Source organism: Vitis riparia, chromosome 13 (genome assembly GCF_004353265.1).
Source record: "Vitis riparia cultivar Riparia Gloire de Montpellier isolate 1030 chromosome 13, EGFV_Vit.rip_1.0, whole genome shotgun sequence".
Classification (NCBI taxonomy): Eukaryota; Viridiplantae; Streptophyta; class Magnoliopsida; order Vitales; family Vitaceae; genus Vitis; species Vitis riparia.
The window spans coordinates 19,200,972-19,223,602 of record NC_048443.1 but is presented as its reverse complement, the minus strand read 5'-3'; the positions used below and the strand labels follow the sequence as shown (position 1 = coordinate 19,223,602).

The 22,631-nt window shown below is 33.5% G+C and overlaps 2 protein-coding genes across 3 annotated transcripts; one reads left to right on the top strand and one right to left on the bottom strand.

The window, feature by feature from the left end:
• The first annotated feature begins 3,526 nt into the window (after positions 1 to 3,526).
• On the top strand, positions 3,527 to 8,325 carry LOC117928655 (IQ domain-containing protein IQM3-like). 2 transcript variants are annotated; one of them, XM_034848610.1, is made up of 9 exons: positions 3,527 to 3,978; positions 4,075 to 4,189; positions 4,421 to 4,486; positions 4,648 to 4,736; positions 5,790 to 5,877; positions 6,206 to 6,352; positions 6,451 to 6,543; positions 7,443 to 7,544; positions 7,693 to 7,815. In XM_034848610.1, the coding sequence occupies exons 1-9, from the start codon at positions 3,806 to 3,808 to the stop codon at positions 7,711 to 7,713; spliced, it is 894 nt and encodes a 297-aa protein (XP_034704501.1). In that variant the 5' UTR covers positions 3,527 to 3,805; the 3' UTR covers positions 7,714 to 7,815. The 2 variants fall into 2 exon arrangements, with proteins under 2 accessions (XP_034704501.1, XP_034704500.1); XM_034848609.1 differs by having other exon boundaries at positions 3,530 to 3,978; positions 7,697 to 8,325.
• A 595-nt stretch (positions 8,326 to 8,920) lies between these two features.
• Positions 8,921 to 12,232, bottom strand: LOC117928656 (copper transport protein ATX1). Its single transcript, XM_034848612.1, has 3 exons — positions 12,126 to 12,232; positions 10,300 to 10,375; positions 8,921 to 9,287 (listed from the first exon to the last, which is right to left on the bottom strand). The coding sequence occupies exons 1-3, from the start codon at positions 12,132 to 12,134 to the stop codon at positions 9,112 to 9,114; spliced, it is 261 nt and encodes an 86-aa protein (XP_034704503.1). The 5' UTR covers positions 12,135 to 12,232; the 3' UTR covers positions 8,921 to 9,111.
• Positions 12,233 to 22,631: the final 10,399 nt, after the last annotated feature.

Sequence of the window (22,631 nt, the reverse complement as noted above, 5' to 3'; positions counted from 1 at the left end):
ACTTAAGATCATGGGTACCCCTTTAGGGGTTAGGGCTTCAAACTTTTGATATATATTCATCCATTCTTCCTTATTTTCTAAGAGAGAACCCTATCTTCCACCCCTTTAGATCTTCACTATCTGATTGCTAAGATTCAAGGAGTCATCGGATGGAAAACTTAAGGTGTACAAGATATTGTTCAATTGTTGTTCTACTCTTCACTGACAAAAATCAATTTTGAAAACATCCAGATCTTGGTAAGCATAACTAAACTCGTAGTTCTAGATCCTTAACAATTTTTAAATGTTTGTTTTGCTTTAGTTGCTAGGATTTAGAAAAACTTAGGAAGATTTGCATGTACCTAACTAATCTAGGATCAAAGAATGGAGTAATATGAGATTCCCATCAAGCTGTCCTATAATACAATAAAAGTTGTCATCTAATACAATGCATTAAAAAATAATCGCCTAAATCAAGTTGTATAATCCCTTAAATCATGTTCAAATATTCCAACACTCTCCCTCTAGTTGGTTTAAAGATGTTTTGCTAAATCTAGCTCACTAGTGCTACTTCCAAACATAGAGTTTAGTATACATTTACTAAAAATCCTTGTTGCTCCTTAGATGAAATGAATTGTGGACAAATCTACCCAAAGTCTATTTTCTCCTTGATAAAATGTCAATCAACTTCCATGTGCTTTGCCTAATCATGGTGTACAAGATTATGAGCAATACTGATGGTTATCTTATTATCACAATATAGTCTTATAGGCCTTTTAACATTCACTTGTAGTTCTTTAAAAAGAATCCTTAGTCCCATAAGTTCACATATCCCTTGAGTCATTACCCTAAACTCATTTTCTATACTAGATCTAGTCGCCACTAACTATTTTTTCTTTTCCAAATCACTAAATTACCTCCAACAAATATACAACAATCAAATGTTAATTGACGATAGTAATGATAGGGTTTGGATCTTGAGATTAGGCATTAGTTTGACTTTAACCTAGAACTTGAACTTGGATTTGGTCCTTGACTTATGTTTAGACTAAAACCTTAATTAGCTCGACTTGAATAATGTTGACAAATAGCATGAACGCTTGATCTCAGGTTGAAAATGCTTTAAATTGCTCTTCATATCTTTGAACTTGTTCTTTGAATTTTCGAAGAACTCTTCTCTAGTGTCAAAGAGTGCAAGTGTGCGACGGGATTTGAAGAGTTTAAGAAATCCAATAAGATATTATATTTTGAATTTTTTAAGGACAATTATTATTATTATTTATGATTATCATCATCATTGTAATTATCCAAAATTAAAATTGACAATTATTTATTTTTATTAAAAAAATTATTTATTTATTTATTTATTACTTTATCAATGAACAATTTCTCCTTTGTGTGAGTCTTTTATACTACATGTCATGATCTTATTTAAGGATATAGATATCATGTGACCAATTTTATATATCATAAGAATATATGATATTACTTATTTTGAAACAATTAATGTCACATGATGTCTTTTATTTGGTATAAATGTCTTATACTATATAAGTTTTATGACATATAAAAAATTTTCAGTTGACCACTTAACACAACGACTACTTCAAGATCGACCATTTATTAACACATTAAGCAAATTTTGTCTCTCTACACAAACTTTGAACTAGATCAAATTATATATTTATTTGTAATTTTAGGGAAGCAACCTCCTCCCCGCTCAAAAACACAACTTATGTTCCAAGTCTTCTTAAAAATCGATTTTAGATAACGAAATATTATCTTTAAAATTCATCAATTTGATGGGAAACTCCAAGAATTCTTGACTTGAAATATATCAAAATCACCTTCAATGTTGTTATCATTGAATAGTGTGTAATCTTAACGTGTGATTTACATTCAAAGTCAAGCATATATACACGAGCCAATGACTTTGGAAAATGGGCGCATTAAAATTGTATTCAAGGGAGCTCGATAGAAACATGTGGGAAAACTCTTGGCAAATTCCTATTGTTTGTTCACAATTCCCGTCCCAATCTCATTCAAAGTCATGCACGAGCGAGAAGTAGTAGAAAATGAGCCCACTAGCTACTATTGACTTTGAATTCAATATTGCCACTCCCACCCTCTCATTTGGACGTGGTCACATTATTTAATATTCTAGGAAGTTGGAAAACATTTAGATACAATTTGAGAAGAAGAGAGAGAACAATTCAATAGATTTGAAAATGGGTGGATCTCTGTCTGGTTAGGAGAGTAGATAGGAGTTGGTTTTTTTTTAATCATTTTAATTAAAAAACATATGATGTTTATTTATTTACTAATTAAGAAGAAATTTTTTTTGCCTTTCTGTCGCTTTTGGGATTGTGATAGTGACCTTCCTCCCTACGCATAATTTTTAATATTCTTGTTTCTTTTGATGTTTGGTAGGTGAGGCCCTCTTGATGATGATGACCCCTCTTCTTATAATTTTGTCAGGAAGAATAAATTGCTTCATTTATTGTTTTCTTTTGTTAAAAAAAAATGTGTTTTTAATCTAATGCAACAATTTTTAAAGTATAGAAATTAAAATTTATTTTTAAATTTACACTAATTTCTAAAGAATCAAGGAAGAAGTTATATGAAAAAAAAAAAAAAACTGAATTTGAAACTTTAGAATTTATAAGTTAATACATTCAAAAAGCGATTTTTATTTTTATTTTTTAGAAATAGAAAATAATAATAATAGTAACTTATGAGGATTCCGGATAAAAACATATGAACTTATTCCGTAACTTTAAAGATTGTTAAAAATATTTTAAAATTTATATTAATAAATTCTTCTAGGTTATGTTTGGATCCCACGAGTTAGTGAGGAAAAAAATATTAAGAAAAATAGTTTTCTTATATTTTATTTTATTATAAAAATACTAAAAAAACTTAAATATAATTAACATAAGTCATAAATTTATATATTTTAATATTATTTAATTTTTATATAATAAAATTAAATAAATAAAATAAATATGCAGAAACCAACAAATAGAATTCATCAACTCTGAATCTAATTTTTATTTTTTTCTTTTCTTCAACTTTTTTCTTTTTTTCTTTCTCTCATATATTCCCTCAAATTTTCAGAACCAAACATCTTTAGTATCTTGATTTAAAAAAAAGAAAATTATTATCCTTTTCGGATAAATCTCAAAGAATTATTATATTTTATATAAAAGTTATTACTATTTATTTTTGTTAAAAATAAAAAGTTGCATCCAAACATGCCTTTAACAATAATGAAAACAATTTTAACGGTTAGACTAAAATGATTGATTGAATCCAATAATTGCTAAGGGGCAGAAAAGTGAGTGAGAGAGAGAGAGAGAGAGAGAGAGAGAGAGCGGAGAAAAAAAAAAAGTGTTTTACCAATCCTAGGACATAATTTGGAACCACCACAAAACATGTGTTTCACCAATAGGCAGAATATGGAACCTCGCCATGTAAAGCTCCAAAAAGGGTTGGAAATGAATGATTGGGAAATGACTAAACGCAGGAATTGACCGGGCACACACATTCAAAGTCTCAACTTTCAAGTAAAAGAACAGAAAAATGGGCACATGCCAAGTGAAGTGCCCTCTGACTTAGACCCACCGTTGTAGTGTTGATTATTACTTTTTCTTCTTCCTTTCTTCTTCAATAAATCTGCAACAGCTAACCCATTTTCGATCCCCCGTTACTGCCAATCCAATAGCATCACACCCACAAGCACAAGCACCAAATGTGGATATGAGTGAAAGATAAAGAGAAAGAGAAAGTAACACAGAAACATTAGACATAGCTCTACTCTCCGTTAATGGAGCTTCAAGACCAACCCCATCTCTCTGATTATGACACTACTGCTCCCACTTCACATGACCATGGTTCCACCACCTCCTCCACTGCTGCACTCAAGTTGCAGAAGGTGTACAAGAGCTACCGTACTCGGCGCAAGTTAGCTGACTCCGCTGTGGTTGTGGAGGAGCTCTGGTACACTTGCTTTGTGGTTGGTTTTGTTTTTGATTTTGATTTTGTTGTGATATACGTCTGCGTGATGTGTTGTACTTGTATGTGGTGTGCGTGAAGGTGGCAGGCTTTGGATTTTGCAAGGCTGAATCACAGCACGATTTCCTTCTTCGATTACGTGAAAAATGAAACTGCTGCATCTCGCTGGAGCAGGATCCGCTTGAATGCTTCCAGGGTCTGCTCTTCTTGTCTTTATTCTGTTTCTTCAATGTTTTGGCAGGGAATTGTTGAATTAAAACAGCCGAAAAGTTTTCAGGCTTGCGAGGGTCATCAATGAGGCGATAATCCTCATCTATTCCTATATCTTGCTCTAATTCTCTTCTTCGCTAATCATCAGAGTGGATCGCTTTCTGCATCTTAATTACAACTTATTTTCTTTTGATTCATCAGATTGATTTTTTGGCAGGTTGGAAAAGGTTTATCCAAGGATGCCATGGCTCAGAAGTTGGCTTTTCAACATTGGATTGAAGCAGTAAGGATTTGATTTTGATGTTTTTCCCTTTGTCTCGTTTAGTTTCTGTTCATTGTTTCATTTGATTTTGATGTTTTTACCTTTGTCTCGTTTAGTTTCTGTTCATTGTTTCATGACTGTTGTTCTTGATGTTATTCACTATTATTTACAATGAGGTGTAGATTGACCCAAGGCATCGATATGGGCATAACTTGAACTTGTATTATGAAGAGTGGTGCAGAGGAGATGCAGGGCAGCCATTTTTCTACTGGTGAGTCCCCAAATTCTGTGTCTTTTCTCTAAGTAAGGCTATTGACATGGGGCACTTCTCTCTTAATTCCTGGCTTTGCAGCAATAGATCAAACACATGGGTTATAAAAGTTTCCGCTTAAATTTATTTAGACCCTGCAGCTCTCTTGGCTGAATGGTGTGACCTGTGCGGGTTTGATTCTGTTTTTGTAGAAGAGAAATGCTTGGACCTTGCTGAAATTGAACTATATGCAAATGCGTGTAGATTGTAGAATCAAATATTTTGGTCCTTTGGGAACCCAGATGTGGCATCCACAAATGGGTCAAAGAATGTATTAAGAAATATACCTGGACTGATGTGAATTAAAGAGATCATGGCGTAGAGCTGAGGCATCCCTGTTAAGTATTCCTTTCCATTTCCACCAAACCACGCACAAGACCAGGTTACATAGAATTACCACGGCTTTGAATGCTGCCTTGTTCTAATTATATGCCTTCTAGATGAGCCTAATGGTTTGTTTAAAATACCAATTTCCCTGTTTCTCTTCTTTGTTGTGAGACAGACATTTGACACTTGTGGAGACAAGGATGTGGTTTGATATGGTCTAATCCAAATGGGGAATATAGCTGAACAAGTTTGAAGAACGGATCAACTTTATATTCTAGTGGCATCTCCCCACTTGACACTAGGGAGATATCTAGGTCTAGCCTAAAATATAAGCAATTGGGTTCTCTAGTACCAAGAATATTATAGAAGCACTGGCAGGGCCAGAAAGCAAAAAGAGGTATGAGTGCAATTTTGCACTATCCATGCTGGAAATAAATGAACTTGCAGGTCTTATCTGTGTTTGGAAAATGACAAGTCAAATGAACTTGTTTCTTAAATGATTGATTTCTTGTTAGGGGACTCTGCCACTTACTAAAAGCATACAGAGGGAAAACAACAGAGTCCCTCTGCAAAGACCCCAGAAGAAGGGATATTACTAACTATATTGTGCCCCAACTTTCTTATGATGTAACTTGTATAGTATGGATTCTGTTATTTGTTAAATGGCTTGTGATTGATCTCTTGTAGGTTGGACGTTGGAGATGGCAAAGAGGTTGAACTAAAACAGTGCCCAAGATCAAGGCTTAGGCGTGAATGCATTAGATACCTTGGACCAGTATGCTCCTTTTTCTAATACTCAAACTGATGAGTTAGACATCCTGTGGTTTGAGATTATTCCATACTGCTTCATCAAAATGCTTGAGATACCTTGATTTCATTGCATGCATAAGATGATGTCATTCATATGCATGATCACTTTCAGAATTATATGAAATGTCATCATCTAGTTTGGGTTTTCTACAATGATTTAATCCTTAAGCTGATTTTGTGCTTCAAATCTAATGGTTCAATTTCAAATAACTCGGCATAGACAATAACATTTTCTTTAATAAAATTTTCCTTTCTTGTTATGCTGCTTGTAATGTGACCTTTCCCGAAATAAGCAAGAGAGGGAACACTATGAATACATTATTGTGGAAGGGACAATTGTGCACAAACTATCTGGGGATTTACTTGATACAAATGGAGGATTGGAAGGTTCAAAGTGGATATTTGTGATGAGCACCTCTAAACGACTTTATGCTGGTCAGGTAAGAACTGATGTGGACACAAACTCATGTTTGGTGATTTCTTTTCCCATTTCCAGTGCTTCTCGAATTATTATCCACGAAATCTTCCTCCACTGCAGAAAAAGAAGGGATTATTTCATCATTCCAGCTTCCTGGCTGGAGGGGCCACTTTAGCTGCTGGAAGGCTTATGGCAGAAGGTGGAAAGCTCAGGGTATAGCCTGTCTAGTACTCAATATAATTCAATATCTGCATGATTTTGATACTGATATGTGGTAGTGAAAATATCTGAACATAGAAAATACAAACAAATAAATGTTCATAACTTGAACTCTACTTTCTGAATTGAGGGGATTACATGGTTAGCAAACAAACTGCAAAGCCTTCATAGTTGCAATCCCACTGTGTAGTCACAAAGTACCAATACCTGCAAACAATTTGCACTATAACAGTTCAATGTTGGGCTTTTAATTATGGTTTTTAAATCAGACCAGCTTCTAAAAGTTAGTTTTGATTTCTGTAAGACAACTTCCTTTTAGGCCATTCATGAATATGAAATTCCCTTACGTGATTTCACATTTTATTGGTTGAATTTGTAATAACTTTTGGAAAAGCAACTTTAGTTTCAACAACTTGGAGCTTGTGGAGAACTTTTATAGTTATGTGAAACTTATAGGTGTGGAAGTTACTTTTGGTTATAAACTAATATTTATGATTAAGTGGGTCTCATCCTACTAGTAAATTATTGGACTTATGTGATATGACAATGCACCTATATCAAACAGAAAGTACGTCTACGTCTATGCATGCCCAACAACCAACACAAAGCAACCCACAGCCTCTCCTCTCAGCTAAGAACCGATACCTAAAGCCGTAGGCAAATTAACATGCTCCAGTGTTTTCTGAATATTGAATAACGCTTGCATGAGGTTAGCCAGGATCAAGAAAAGCTTTTGATGACAGAATATCATAAAACAATATGTGAAAGAATTTTTTTTTCAGTTTATGCAAAGTAGATATTTTGCCACCATAATTTGGTTTATCCACTTCAATAATCTAGTTGAGGTTGTATTAAATGTATATGTGATCTTGAATGTTTCCTTCCCATTTCAGTCTGTATCAGCATACAGTGGACATTACCGCCCAACTGATGGAAACCTCAGTAGCTTCTTGGTTTTCCTCAAGGAGCATGGAGTTAACCTTGATGGAGTTCAGGTATGCAGCTAGTTTGCCATGTTGTTTCAGAATTCTGCTTCATTTTGATGCCATTTTCACCTAGAGATACGTAGTTGATAATACAGGAATCAAATAGGCCTGATGGTGGACATCGATTCTGTATTTTTCTGATCTTCTTCCATTCTAGTTAGGTACTTTCCCCTACTGAAGATCTTGGGGGTGATGAAACCAGCAAAACAGTGGAGGAATTAAGTAAAACTGGACTCTCAGCGGATGCTGAACTACCCAAACTCCAGGCTCCCAGTGATGAGAAAAGCAAGGCCTCTGAACCATCTAAATTTGCTCAAATTGTAAGGATAAGCAGCTACAAAAGGTCCTTATCTGGTAATCTGCAGAGTCCAAGAATGAGAGTACCTAAGAAAGACATATTGCAGAGAATGAAGTCCAAGAAGGAAGACTCATACCAACTGGGGGACCAACTGTCTCTAAAGTGGTCAACAGGAGCTGGCCCCAGAATTGGATGCGTTGCGGACTACCCCTTAAAATTAAGGGTACAAGCCTTTGAGATGGTTGATCTCACACCCAAGGATCCTCCCAGGCAATTAGCATCCAAACTAGTTGATAATCTCACTTCACTCGGAAGTTCTTGTAAACTGATGTGAGCTCAAAAGTGAAGCCCCCGATCCCTGAACAATGCTTTTTCAGTTTATCATCTTAAACAATCGTTAATTAAGATCTCAGCCTTAACATTTTGAAGTATGTCATCCTCACATGTGAATGGCTTCACTACAAAAGATTATATAAAGAAGCTTAGCTAGAAGGTGAAGTGGAATGTCACCGTATCACCAAATATTTTCTTCACTAGTTCTTCAATTTGCTATGCAATGTGAAAATTGCACTAGGTACACCCCCTGCATCAAACCAAGACACTTGCTATCATTCAATGTTTTTTTGCAGATTAGTAGCTTGAAACCTTGCACCATAACCTCTAATGAAAGAAGATAGCATGCTCTTCAATTCAGTTCAGCTATATCCTAGATCCTTTCCAAACTTCTTCGTTGTCTCTAGTTCAAAGGCAAAATATATGATGAAAGAAGACAGCATGCTCTTCAATTCAGTTCAATAATATCCTGGATCCTTTCCAAACTTCTTAGTTGTCACTTGTTCAAAGGCAAAAAACATTCTCCTAGTACAAAGCTGCCGCTTGAAATGTCTTGCTTTCAGGCCATACCACGTTTCATTAAGTACCTATGTATGAGCCTGCCTTCTATCGCTTATTTTCGTCCCCTGGACTTCAAATACAGAGTGCAGGGAGTTCCAATTTATGGCTAGTTTTTAGCCAAGTTGAAATGGGACGTTAAAACAATGGTTGGACACATGGGGATACCACAAGGCACCCATTTTCTGTTAACAAATTACTAATACCAGACATATAATAAACATTAAAGCAACTTTAGCAGTTTACATTCAAATGAAAAGATAGATCATAGTTCACATACTATTTATTTGTTCATAACAAAATAGATCATATTTTTGTTCATAATATTCCCCCAAGCTAACCCACTAACAGCCCTTATAGTCCCATAGAGGAATCTGTTGAAAGACATTAAGCAACAGGTACAGTTTCAGCAGGCTTTGCTCCAGGTTCTGCTGATGCTTCTGCTTCCCAGAAGGAAGTCTTCTTCCCAGTCTTGGAAACTGTTTTCAGAACTGCATCAGGCTGCACGTTGCCTTTAACCGTCACCTTCTGCTCCTTCAAGTCAATGTCGAATGACTCCACCCCTGCAAAACAACCAACCATCATTATGTGAATCAATTATTGAACTGCAAGTGGACAGTTGAGAGTGATCTCAGCAATTAAAAAAGAGATCACAAATCAGTAAAGAAGTGTATGCTAGGTTTAATATATAGCTTCTACCTTTATTTTGTACAACTTTTTCAACGCTAAGGCAATAGAAAAAGCATAAAGGCAAACTTGCTCCCTCAAACCCCGATTAGGGTCCCAAATTTCTACAGCAATAATTGTCAAAATCTGTGGATGATGTAGGAAAAGCCTTAAAATAGCTGCCTTTACTCAGTCATGGTAGTACAGGACCTTGGTTGTCTAGGATTTATGAAGGGTAAAGTGGAATTAGTATCTATAATCAGATTGGTTATGGTTTTAGCATGCCTTACGGCTGAGATTAAAATGAAAAACTAGCTGGAATTTCTGAACCTAAAAGGAATTGAAGGATTTTATCATTAAGGCAGTGCATGGGTTAAAATTCATGATAATGAGGGCTGGTTATATCTACAATATTGTATAGGGAAGCAAAGAAAATAAAGAAGAAAGAGAAGCAGCAGAAGACAAGAGAGTAAATAGTAGATTCCTGCGAAGACCGCTATAGACAGGTAAGGTCTCAACTAGAAGATAAATTCCCACCATTGAAGAGTTCAAATCTACAGGTTTGCTTAAAGGAAACAAGTCACCAATAAAATGTCATTCACAAAAAGGAGAAAGTTATATAAGCTTTAAATAAAAACAAAAAACCCAAAGCCAAACCTGTAGATCAAAAGCCCTCAATCTGACTATAGTGAAAATGCATTTTTAGAACCTAAATATCCAGTTAATAAAAGATGCTCCCTACACTTTGGGCTGCTACATGTGAGAACCCATGTGCGCTACAGATTCAATGTCAACTTTCCCATGAAGGGAAATCAAGATTCCCATGTGAGCTTACAGGTAAGGAAGTCTGATGGTTAAGTTGTATAGGGGGGATAAGCAAAACAAGGAAAATAATGACTACAAACAAACCTTCCATTTTGCCAAGTACCCTCTTAACGGCCCCAACACAGCCTTCGCATGACATACCAACCTTGAGGACAACAGTCTGCACCAAGAACCAAATAAAAAATTTAACATTTTAAGAAGCAAATTTCCCTGTATCATCATGACCTCATTTCTGAATTGAAAGTATGGTACAGAACATCAAATTCAAACAACATAGGGCAGTATAGGGTGTAAGTGAGACTATTAAAGGGAACTAAATTTGGATATCAACTTTGACACTTGCATACAATTACTTATTTAGCAATAAGTTGTTACAAATATCGACCTTATATCCAAACAAACTGGTGATTTCAAAAAAAGAAAAAGATTGAAAGGGCGACAAAGTATAGACACATTGTATAATAGCGCCCTTTTTATTAAGGCTATGTTAGGTTCCCAAAAAAATTGAGAGAAAATATGAAGGAAAGAAAAAAGTGGAGAAAAATAAAAAATAAATTTAAAATCAATAAATTATTTTTATATGCTTCTTCAAATTCATTTAACTTATTTTAACTCTTTGATATAAAAACTAAATAATAGAAAAATGTATAAATTTTTAATTACTTTTTATTATATTTGATTTTCTTTGGTATTTTCCATAGGAAAACCAAACATGAGAAAATCATTTTCCTTAACCTTTTTTCTATTTTATTTTTTTATTTTTTATTTTTTATTTTTTTTTTCCGTTCTTAGTATTTTCCAGGAACCAAACATAACCTAAATGAATAATTATATGGAAACCGCTAAAATGCATTCCTCATTTTGATTCATATTAGATATGAAAAAAGAAAAGAAAAAAGAATTAGGCTTTATGGAAAATGATGTGGAATCCGATAGATCTTCTTCAGTTAGCTCCTAAGCATACAAGTGCAAGGCCTTAACAGTTACATATGCTGATATGCCCTTTGAAGCAACCTTAAGGACAGACTACTCATCATTTTTGTTATCAAAAAAAGAAAATAAAAAGAAGCTTCCTTAGAGTTCAGTCCAGCCGGCGACAAGGCTTAAAGTTGACCAACAAATTGAATTACTAAGGAGGTTTCCGAACAAAAATGATCTTTCAGATGCAACCTTTGTTATTCCAACTAAAATTAAATAAATAAATAAATAAAAAATCATTCAACAAATGATTCTACCAATTTCAATAATTCCTTTCTCAAAACACAATTTAATCAACACTACCTTGAACTCTATCCTAACACAAGATACTAACAAATACTATATCCAGTAATCTATTGATTACACCAAATCATTCGGTTCCCACCACAAAATTTTCTATGCTTCGTTAATTTCCCGAGAAAGCCAACAAAAAGCAAAGCAAAGAAATTGAATCATGTTTATTTTCTGAACACCAAGTAAAACAATCAGCCCTCAACTTGTTTCATTCCCATTATTTTATCGTTATCGAATCCTTCCATGGTTTTTAATTCATAAATTCATCTTAACCCCCAAATACACCAACTGTTTGGACAACCCAAAATTTCAAACTTTTCACAGGTTCATCTCATCATATTATATGTCAAATTTCACCACCAAACTATCAGACAATTTCCATTGCGAACAGCCACTATCTACGATTACAAACATTCATTTGAGTTAAAAAATAAAAAAAAACCCCAAATGCCCTCAAGACGATTCAAACTCAACCCAAGTCCTCATTTCCCAAACAAAAATCAGAAAAAAAATCAATCAATTCACCAAATCACAACCCAAAAAGGAGATGAAACCAACCAAAACAATAGCACAACACCGCCAATCATAAACCCAAAAACAGAATTGAAAAACAAAAACCCAGAAAGGTTTTGCTGTACCTGAGCCATGAGGATGAATTAGTCGGAAGAAAAGACCAAACCAAAAAAAGAAGAGAATGCGCGTTGTGCTGCTTTGGATGGTCTCCGATCCATTTTATAGAGGCGGTCGGTCGAGTTGGTTGACCTTCTTTGCATTTTACGTAACGCTAAACGACTCGTTTTGCTCGTTCGGCTTTTTGTTAGGGGTATTTAAGTAAAATAATATGGTTTCTGTGTATATCTACTCGGACCGCGAGCTTTTATCCAAAACCTTCATCACTGAGATCCGTTACTTGCGGCTTTTGTGTGATCATGAAAATAAATAAAAGCAACTTTTAATTACTTTTAATTACTTTTAATAAAGAACTTTATTATTTTTTAATCCTTTACCGAATATATTAGGTTGATGGACTTAGATGATATTTATTTTTTTAATTTGAATTAAATAGATGTTAATTAATTAAGTATAATTAATATTTAATAATATTAAATATTAATTATTTGTATTTAAAATTTAAAACAATTTATTATAAATTTAAGCCATGAAATTAAAAAAAAAAAAAAAAAAAAAACCAACACTCCTTAAACATTAAAAGAATTTATAAATTTACGGATTATGGACTACAAATTTTTTATTTATAATAAAACAAAATTTCTTTAATGTTAAAATTGTAACCACTTTTTTTTATTTGCAAATATGATATTATCTCTTTAATAATTTTTTATATCATTTTTACATTCACATCTTTCTTTTTTAAATGGTTATTAAAAATTCTTTATTGTAATTGGATTTTGTGATAGTATTTAATTTAATTTAAATTTTTAATGGTAAAGGATAAAGTTTTAAAAAAATAAAATAAATAAAATAAAAAGATAAAGCTGACTCAACCTGAGCCATTTAATGAGGGGGGCATGAACATATGATGATTGTATACATGGCACAATATGATTGGGTAATGGAAGTTAGTGGAGAGCACTGGAGAGGAGTCAAATGTAGGAAATCCCACATGAGTGGGCCTATCTTAGGGTATCTTGAGATTGAATGGGTGGCCTATCTTAAGGTATCTAGGATTGAATTGAAGGCAAACAATGGAATTCATCAGTACACACCCTTGTTCCATGCTAGTACAAAAGAGAGTTGCAGTACTGTGTGGAGTACAAGCCCAATATTGACCACAGAAATGTATGAACAAGGTTAGATTGAATATGAACAAAAAAGAAAAAGAAAAAAAAATCATTTAAAGATTTTTTTCATTTGAGTGAATTTGAGACATAATTCTTAAATAAAAATATAAAAAAATCAGGTTAAAGAGTTTTAAATTGTAATTACTATAATGGATGTAAGTTCTTATTAATTCAACTTATAAAATTATGTTTGGATGGGTTTTCTTTTTTTTAAGAAACTAAAAAATAGAATGATTTTGTTTTTGGTGGATGTCTATTTCAGAGTTAAAACATGTTATACATTAAGTCACCATTGTTTTTAAATTTTATAAATATTTATTTTTTAGAGAATATTGAAGGAAAGCTTCGTGTGCTTTTTCCACACTCTACGCCTAAATTGCCTTGGGTGGAAAGGCCAACGAATTTGTACTACCGCTTTATCCTCGAGGCGATCCCAGGTTGGATCAATCAATAAAATACAGGTTGTATCAATATGCTTTACACATTGGATTCTTTCAAAAAATTCTTGTTTGAGCGTCCTTCACTGTCCCTAGAGCGGAAGGTCAAGTTAGCTTTGGTCGACGTGTGGTTTTCCTTTGAGTAGAAATTCGAATCTATCAAAGAGTTGTCCCCTGAGAGTCTCGACACCAATATTAGAAATCTTTTTGCGATAATTAGTTTGAACTAACCAGCCAACCCGAATAGTCCGATTTTTCCTCCACGATGATAAGAGGCTAAAAGATCTACAACTTGAATTCCTATTTCAAAAATTGAGAATTTGGTATCTAATTAAATATACCTCCATGGAATCTTTTAAAAAAATAAATTTTATAAAATAAATACATCTAAATGACAAAATTTAAAATCATTGATAACTAAGTATATTTAACCCAAACTTTAGGAGGTGCGAATGAATAAAATTCATCCACTTTTAATAAGAAGCCTCATCATGTGAATTAAATAATTATTAAAATTGTAACTTATCTATATAATAGCAAAACACAAAGTTTGTATTTCAATAGGGTTTCATAGCTTAATATTAAGACTTCAAATATCCATTATTTATATCATAGTGCATATCTTAAGAATATTTGTTATTACTTACCTTCATTAATAGTGAACTAATCCATAGGAAATATATGATCACTTTAAGATCTCACCATAGGTCAAAACCATTGAAAACTTTAGCACTATCTCAATATTCTTTCAAGATTGAGAATTTATACAATATCAATGTTCGATGAACTATGACTACTTAATAGCCAATATTATGGTTCACCATAGGTCCTATCTAATATGTAATCATAGACATTAGTGCACTCACCATAAAAAAACTCATTCTAATTACCAAGACAAGTCATCCTTTTAATTAAGAAATAATGTAGTACAATCTTTGATGATTGCCCAATTCTGTGAATCGACTATGACCAACTTATCATGTTGTAAGGAATCCATAACTTTAATCTTTTTTATAACTTCTAATGCTCTTAAGTTATGTACAATGCAAGTAATATGGGCATGAATGTTAAAATAATTAATTATTGCAATCAAATATACAAATGGGAACCATAAATCATAATAAATATATGAATAAAATCTTATTCTATTACATGATGTTATACTTTCAAGGGTCCTATCCTAATAAAAGACCACTTGGAAAGCAAAAATATTGTTAATAATAGTATTATTTCAATCTCATTTTTCTATCATTTGAATATAACTTATTAAGCTCTCACAATTTTCAGGTACTTATGCCGCTTTAAGGGTTACTTGTTCAATTCATACCTTTTTAAGGGTCACTCGTTCAATTCGTACATGTTTAAGGGTCACTTGTTCAATATGTGTCTTTTGGGAGCTATAGGTTCATTAATTTTAAACTGATCAATGATTTTTGTGGTCTCTTTGAAAGCGCCAAGTTTTTCTAAAAAATTAAATTTTTTGAATTGATAGGTATACCACGCTTCAAGCATATCTTTGATTCATTTGTTAATCGTCTTATAATAACATCATCCATGCTTAACTATTTGCAACCAAAATATGAGACTTTGTAACTTTCTTTATATTAGTCAATGCATTTGGTAATTGGTTTGTAAGATTTTGCAATTGAATGATCCTTTGAACTTTTAATTCACATTGACTTTAGTGAGGTTTAAGATGAAACAAAGTTAATGCATTCTAAGCAATTTTTCACCATTCTTCTAGAATCAAATTTCTCCTCCTAATGATAGGAAAACATCTTCATTAAAATGATAATTCACAAAGTGGACTATAAAACATCACCTCATGAGCAAAACAATACATGTATTTTCATTGGAAAAAGAATGTTTTGGTTGTATAATGGATGCCCGTGTCAATATTCTATTATTCAATGCATCATTAAGGACCTTTGGTGACCTAACTTATAATAATTGTCAGGATAGAGCCCTTAAAAGTATGACATGATGTAACATATTTCGATTTATTATTTTATAATAAGATTCTAGTTTCCCATTTTTTATTTATCTTATTCCATGCATTACACTTTTGAGCATTATGGCTTAGCATCTTTTGCATTGTACATGACTTAGGTGCATTAAAAATTACACGAAAGGTCTAAGTCATGGGTTCCTTGTTAATAGATGATTAATTCACAATCAATTTGTGTACTTAGACAATTCATTTAAGGTTGTAATGCATTATCTCCTAATTGGAGGGATGATTGGTCTTGATCATGAGGATGAGTTTCCTATGGCGAGTATACTAGTGTGTATAATTACACATTAAGTAGGACCTATGGTGAGTCATGATGTAATGCTATCGGGGTAGTCATGGCCACACTAAGTTGTTACACTATATAGTTGTGATTAAGCCCCTAAAAACAAGAGATAATATAACAAAGTTAGACTTAATTGTCTCATTGCTATCTTTTTGGTGTATTGACATTGATTAGAGTATTCAAGCCATGTATCTTACCTTGTACATGACTTGTGTGCATTAGGAGTTGCACAGAAGATACAAGTCATGAGTTCCTTGTAAGTAGATAAATTGTTTACAGTCAATTTATGGATTTGGGCAATCTAGTGGAAACTATAGTGCATCACCTCCTAATTGGAGAAATGACTTGTCTTGGTCGTACCTACGATGAATCATGACACAAGGCTATCAATTATCATGATTCACCAAACTACTATATTGCATGAACTCTAAACCTTGAGAGGATATTGAGTTTGTGCCAAAATCAACAAGAGACTTTGACTTATAGATGAGACCCTAAAGTGGTTATATATCTCTATGGATTGGGTCGCTGTTGATGGAAACTGGTAGTAACAGGTATTCTCAATAGAGACACCATTATATCTCATGAGATTGAGATAATGTGTCTCATTGGGTGATCGAAAGGCATTTGATCATAAAATCTATGGTCACATTATTTTTTTTAGTGGAATTTGACATATGCTCCTTGGTACTAAGGTATGTCAGTTGATCACATCATAAGTGAGATTTGTAACTCAAAGATTTAATAGGCAATCTTGATATGTGATAACACTATATTGTTAGATTACAGACACCAATTCATGAGGAGTCTACATGCAATGGATAGAGACTCAAACTTTGTCTCGTTATTTACATAGGGTACTAGAGTGCAGTTGATAAAATATAAATTCCATTTAAAATTTGTGATTCTTATTTTTTATATATATAATATGAATAAGTATTATTTTATTATATTCATGTATAATTCAAAATAGATAATTTTTTGTATTCTTCATTTCTTGACATACTATTAATACTTATTATCTTATATCTTTAATAATAAATTTATATTCATATATCTTTGATATGATTAAAATACACAGGTTCTATTTAAATTTGTAACTCTTATTTGTTTACCTAATATTAATATTTATTTAATAAAAAATTAATAATAAATTGATATTCAAATATTTTGATAATAAATAAATTAACGATAAATTAATATCCATGTATATTTCATAATAAATAAATTCTTAAGGGCTTTTTAGGTATAAAATGTTTTAAATTGATATTCCTATATCTTTAGAATTGTTAAAATATATAAGTTTTATTTAAATTATAACTCTCATTTGTTTACATAATGTTTTTACTTCTTTGATACAAAAAAATTAAATAAATTAATAATAAATTCATATTTATGTATCTTTCATAATAAATTATCTTAATAATAAATTCATAGTCATATATCTTTCATAATAAATAAATTAATAATAAAATGATATTCATTGCTTGACGTTGATATTTGTTTGATATAACTCAGAATAAGGTTTGTTATAAGAGTTTTTCAAGTACAAATTGTCTATAAAGTTTTATACTTTCATATATAATATAATATAAATGGTAATAAAAAAAAACTTTTCTATATAATTGAAAAATTGCCCTAAAAATCTAAACATTTTAAAAGAATTAATCCAAAATAATTCGATAAAATACCAAATATTTAAATGAAATTAAGTTTTATCAACAAAATAATAGATAATTTAAATAATTATTTAATAAGATAACCTATTGATTCATGCCTAATTGGTGTCTCAGCTGATTCGTGTCCAGCTGGTGCTCCTTGATTGAGGGATTAATCAACAAAATTTATAACCTATTACATCATATACTAGGGTAGCAAAGACAAAGCTACTATAGCATAGTGGCTCTAGGATCGTTCATTGGGATGGGTTTTCACTTCACAAATGATATTAGTTCAAAGTTGAATTGGTGCCTTTTCAATTCAAGGTTAACTATAAAAGAAAACATAAACTTTGGTGGAAAAATGATTGGTTTTAAGCTAACCAAAAATAGTAACTGATTTTACTTACAAAGAAAAGTGTTTCTTGGAGTTTCAGATCACTAGGCTCAGATTCCTCATACAAAAAGGGAGTTCCGGTCACTTGTTTCTTTTCCTCGCATTAGAGAATTAACATATAGTTCCTTCTCCAACCGGTGTTGCACAGATGCTTCCCATTAATGGGTTCAAACACTAAATCCCTCTCACTGATGCACCTTGCAATGACTCATACCTCTCACCTAGCACTTGCCATTCAAGGTGATCTTTAACCTTGGATTTCCCTTTACAAGCTCGCAAGAGATAACTAATGGATGTCTCCTTAGAGTCCAAAAGCTTACCAAGTGTTGGCAATTCTAGAAAATCCTACCTTCAAGTCACCTCCCAGAGGCTCGCAAGAGGTAAACTAGTGAATCTCCATGGATAGAGATCACTTGCCTTACCAAGTGTTGGCCTAGGTGATTTAAAGGCGTTTTAAGTTAACTAAAAAGATAAAAACCATTAACGGGTCACACTTTCTCTTCATTAAAAACTAAAACAACAAAACTTTCAATTTATGCATGAGGGAACTTACCCGGCTACCTTAGCTCCAAGAGACGAAGAGCCTAGCCTCTCATCCTCTGAGGAAAAATCCTCAAAGTTTGATTAGCTAGAAAGAAAAAGAATGAGAAAACAAAAATATATATGAAAAGCAGAGCAAGTGCTCTATATTTTACTTCCTTTGAAACTTTTACAAAAGGTTCATCACCCTCAGAACAGGCTCTTCGGGCTATATTTATACCAAAATTACATTGATGGCTATTACATAGATATTTTTGCCAAATTCCTAACTTAAAAGCTAAGGAATCCTATCATTGGTGACTTACAAGGAGAATTTGGGCATTTAGGCAAAAAAAATCTAATGAAAAATATCTCCAAGTGTCGGTTACAAATATCGGGAAGCACTAAGGACCACTTCGCAGGTGAAAAGTGAGGTCTGCGAAATTTCGCAGGTACACAAGAAGAGCTGCGAAATTTCTTTGCAGCAAAAGGCTGATTCAACACCTTTGCGAAGTTGGCTTCCATCTTGTGGTGCTTGGCTTCCATCGCGGCGTGAAGCTTCAGGGGAAATCCATGGTACTGTACAAAAAGGCTGCGAAATCATTCCGCAACAAAATGGTGATTTCGCAACACTTTTCTGAAGCCTTCCTTCAGCTTGGAGCAGTTGTCTTCCAAAGGCTGTAACTTCCTCATTTCAGCTCCAAATCGTACACGATTTGAAGCATTGGATTCTTGACTTCCTGAGCTTTGAAATGATATATAGCATGTAGAAAATGGACTTCGGGAAGTGCTCCAAAAGTAGCTGCAGTGACTGTCATCAAGTATGCTTCATGGCTGGATTCTCTTTGCTTCCCCTCCTTTCATTTCCACTTTGCTATGGCAAAAGTGCTTCAAAGCTTTGATTCTTCATGCCTCTAAGCTTCCCATTGCTTGCCAAGGATTCCATAAAACTCTCCTCAATCTCATAATGCTTTGGTGATCAAATTACTAACAAAAACACCAAAACTTACACAATTTGATTAGAATTGATTGCAAGGGTCCTTAACATGTTAATTGGGTTAAAAGGCAATAACTACTACTCAAAAGTGTTTAAAAGAGTTAATTACAAGCTATGAAATATCACTTTTTGAGTAGTAATCACCTATGATTAGCACTCAAAACTGATGTTTTTTCATGTAACAAAATAGGTTTTTGAATAACTTTTGAGCGCAAATCTTTATCTTTTAACTTAAATACATGCTAAGCGCAAATTGAGGAGTAATGTTTGTTGTTCTAAGGGCATTAAATAGAGGACTAGCCCAAAAACACATAAGCAAATAACAGAATGAGGAACTAGAAACTTATCGGTGATAGTCTGAGGCGTGACAATGCACTATCCTTGAAATAGATCCACCCTTCTCGAAAACGAACTCGGTGCACTAGGGTACCAGTGGTCTACCTCCAGGATTCAACAACCAACTCATTTTAGGTGCACTATATAGACGAGATTGTACAACTCAGGTTCTGAAATATTCTTTCAGATAAATGTATGAATGCAACAAGAACGTTGATGAACAGAATGCTGTAGAGTGCTCGAAATTGGTGTGTAGAGAGTGAAGGGTGACCTGCTTTTATAGGCCACTAACACAACCCCAATGGGACTCTAATTATAATCAGAACATGACTCTACTTGTAAGTGGGATAGGACTCTACTTGTAAGCGGAACGAGACTCTACTTGTAAGCGGAACAGGACTCTACTAGCATAGTCCCAATGAGACTCTTCCCAAAGATTCAGCCAAAAATAAAAGACTAAGTGAAATGGAATTAAATTTTAAAAAATATTTATTTTGAATTTCGTAAAAATTAGCCTAGTTCACGCACATACGCAAGGGAGATGGGGGACCCCCCACGCAAGATGCTTGTGCGGACGCGATGCGCATTAAGGAATTCTGCCCAACCATCCCAAAGCTTCACTCAAATGGGCTTTTGCCCCATGGGATCACGAAGCTCTCCTACACCTCTCTACAAGCCCATTTGGCTAAGGAAAGTGGGTTAGTTAATAAATCCACTAAAGGTGTTCCTATTTTTCCTATGTGGGACAAACTAAAACCTTAAAGCACTTTTTTTTTTTTTTTTTCACATTTACACTCTTCCTACAATCCCCCATAGAAGTAAAAGAAGAAAAAATTGGAGAAAAATTGAATCCAATGCATCAGTACTGGTGCCCAAAGGCTATGAACCAGTCTTAGGACAAATAAGTATTGAATCATAAAACGTTGTGAAAATAAAATTCTATGAACTAGTGTTTCTTGATGTAACTCAAGAGACCTTTATCCACATTGGTTTTCTCAACTACACTATGAGCTGTACATAACGGGTTGGCACAAAAAGGCCATGTGCCCTGCTTGGATATTCATGAGAGCTCTAAAAAACCTGCTTAAGTTCTCATAGGAAGCGACCCCACCTCCACTCTCATATAGGTGAATCCATCAAGTATGTTCTATATTAAATATACCATCCATAAGAAATATTGTATTCATTAAGAGTAAACACTCAATCTTAGGCAATGCAGAACACACTCTATCCACATCATAGGGATAAACTCTTATACAATTAAAGTTGATAGAGCACCTCAAGTCAACAAGTGATTTGTTAGTACCCATATGAACCTACTTCATGGAATTTCCATTCTAATAGGTTGGGTTACCACCACTCTTGACTTCTGTAATATGCATAAACCTCATCTCATTCGATGTTTCTTCCACTAGTTTTTTATTTAGTTGTTTGGTCAAAGGATCGGTCAAATTCAACTCCGACCTCACAAATTCTAGGGATATAATCCCTATTTCAAGTAGTTGTCGCGCAATATTGTGCCTTACGTGTATATGCTTGTTCTTCCTATTAGATATTTTACTTTTAGCCTTAGCAATTGCAGCTTGGCTATCACAACACATAGACATAGACGGGGCTGGTCTTGTCCATAAAGGGATATCTGCTAAGAGATTTCTAAGCCACTTAGTCTCAGAACTTGTCTTTTCTAAGGTAATAAACTCATTCTCCATAGTAAACTAAGTAATGCAAGTTTGCTTGACAGACTTTTAAGAAACTGCACTTCCACCAAGGTTGAAAACATATCCACTAGTGGATTTCATCTCATTTGAATCCAAGATCCAATTTGCATCACTAAATCCTTCAAGGACACTTGAAAATCCACTATAGCACGAACCATAGTTAATGGTGTCTCTCAAATACTTAAGGACTTTACGAACAACACTTCAATGGTTCTAATTAGGACTTTGGGTGTACCAACTCAATCTACCTACTGCATAAGCAATGTCAGGTCTAGTACAGTTCATTAAGTACATTAGGCTCCTTATGATCTGAGCATACTCAATTTGGGCAACACTGTGTTCTTTATTTTTCTTCAGTTGTGAGCTAGGATCATAAGAAGTTGACACTGATTTACAATCAAAGTGTTCAAACTCAACATAGTGCTCTTTAGAAAGTTTAAACCCATTAGGTGTTCTAGTTATTTTAATTCATAGAATCATCTCTACCTCTCCTAGGTCTTTCATATCAAACTTAGAACCTAGGAATTTCTTGGTCTCACACACAACCTCTAGGCTAGTTCCAAAAAACATGTCATCAATGTGTTATCCACATACTTGCTGTAGATACACTTATCAACATCATTAATGGAATATCCATTAGTTATTAAAACATGATCGAACTTGTTGTGCCATTGTTGGGGTGCTTGTTTTAACCCATATGGTGATTTAACCATCTTACACACCTTATTCTCCTTCCCTAGAACTACACAACCCTTAGGTTGTCCTATATAAATTTTCTCTTCCAAATCTCCATTCAAGAATGCAGTCTTGACATCCATTTGGTGTATCACCAGATTATGAATGGAAGCTAGAATGATCAATACTCTAGTTGATGCTATTCTAGTCACAAGAGCAAATGTGTCAAAGTAATCTACACCATTCCTTTGTTTAAAGTCTTTGACAACCAAACGAGTTTTATACTTTTCTATGGACCTTTTTTTTTA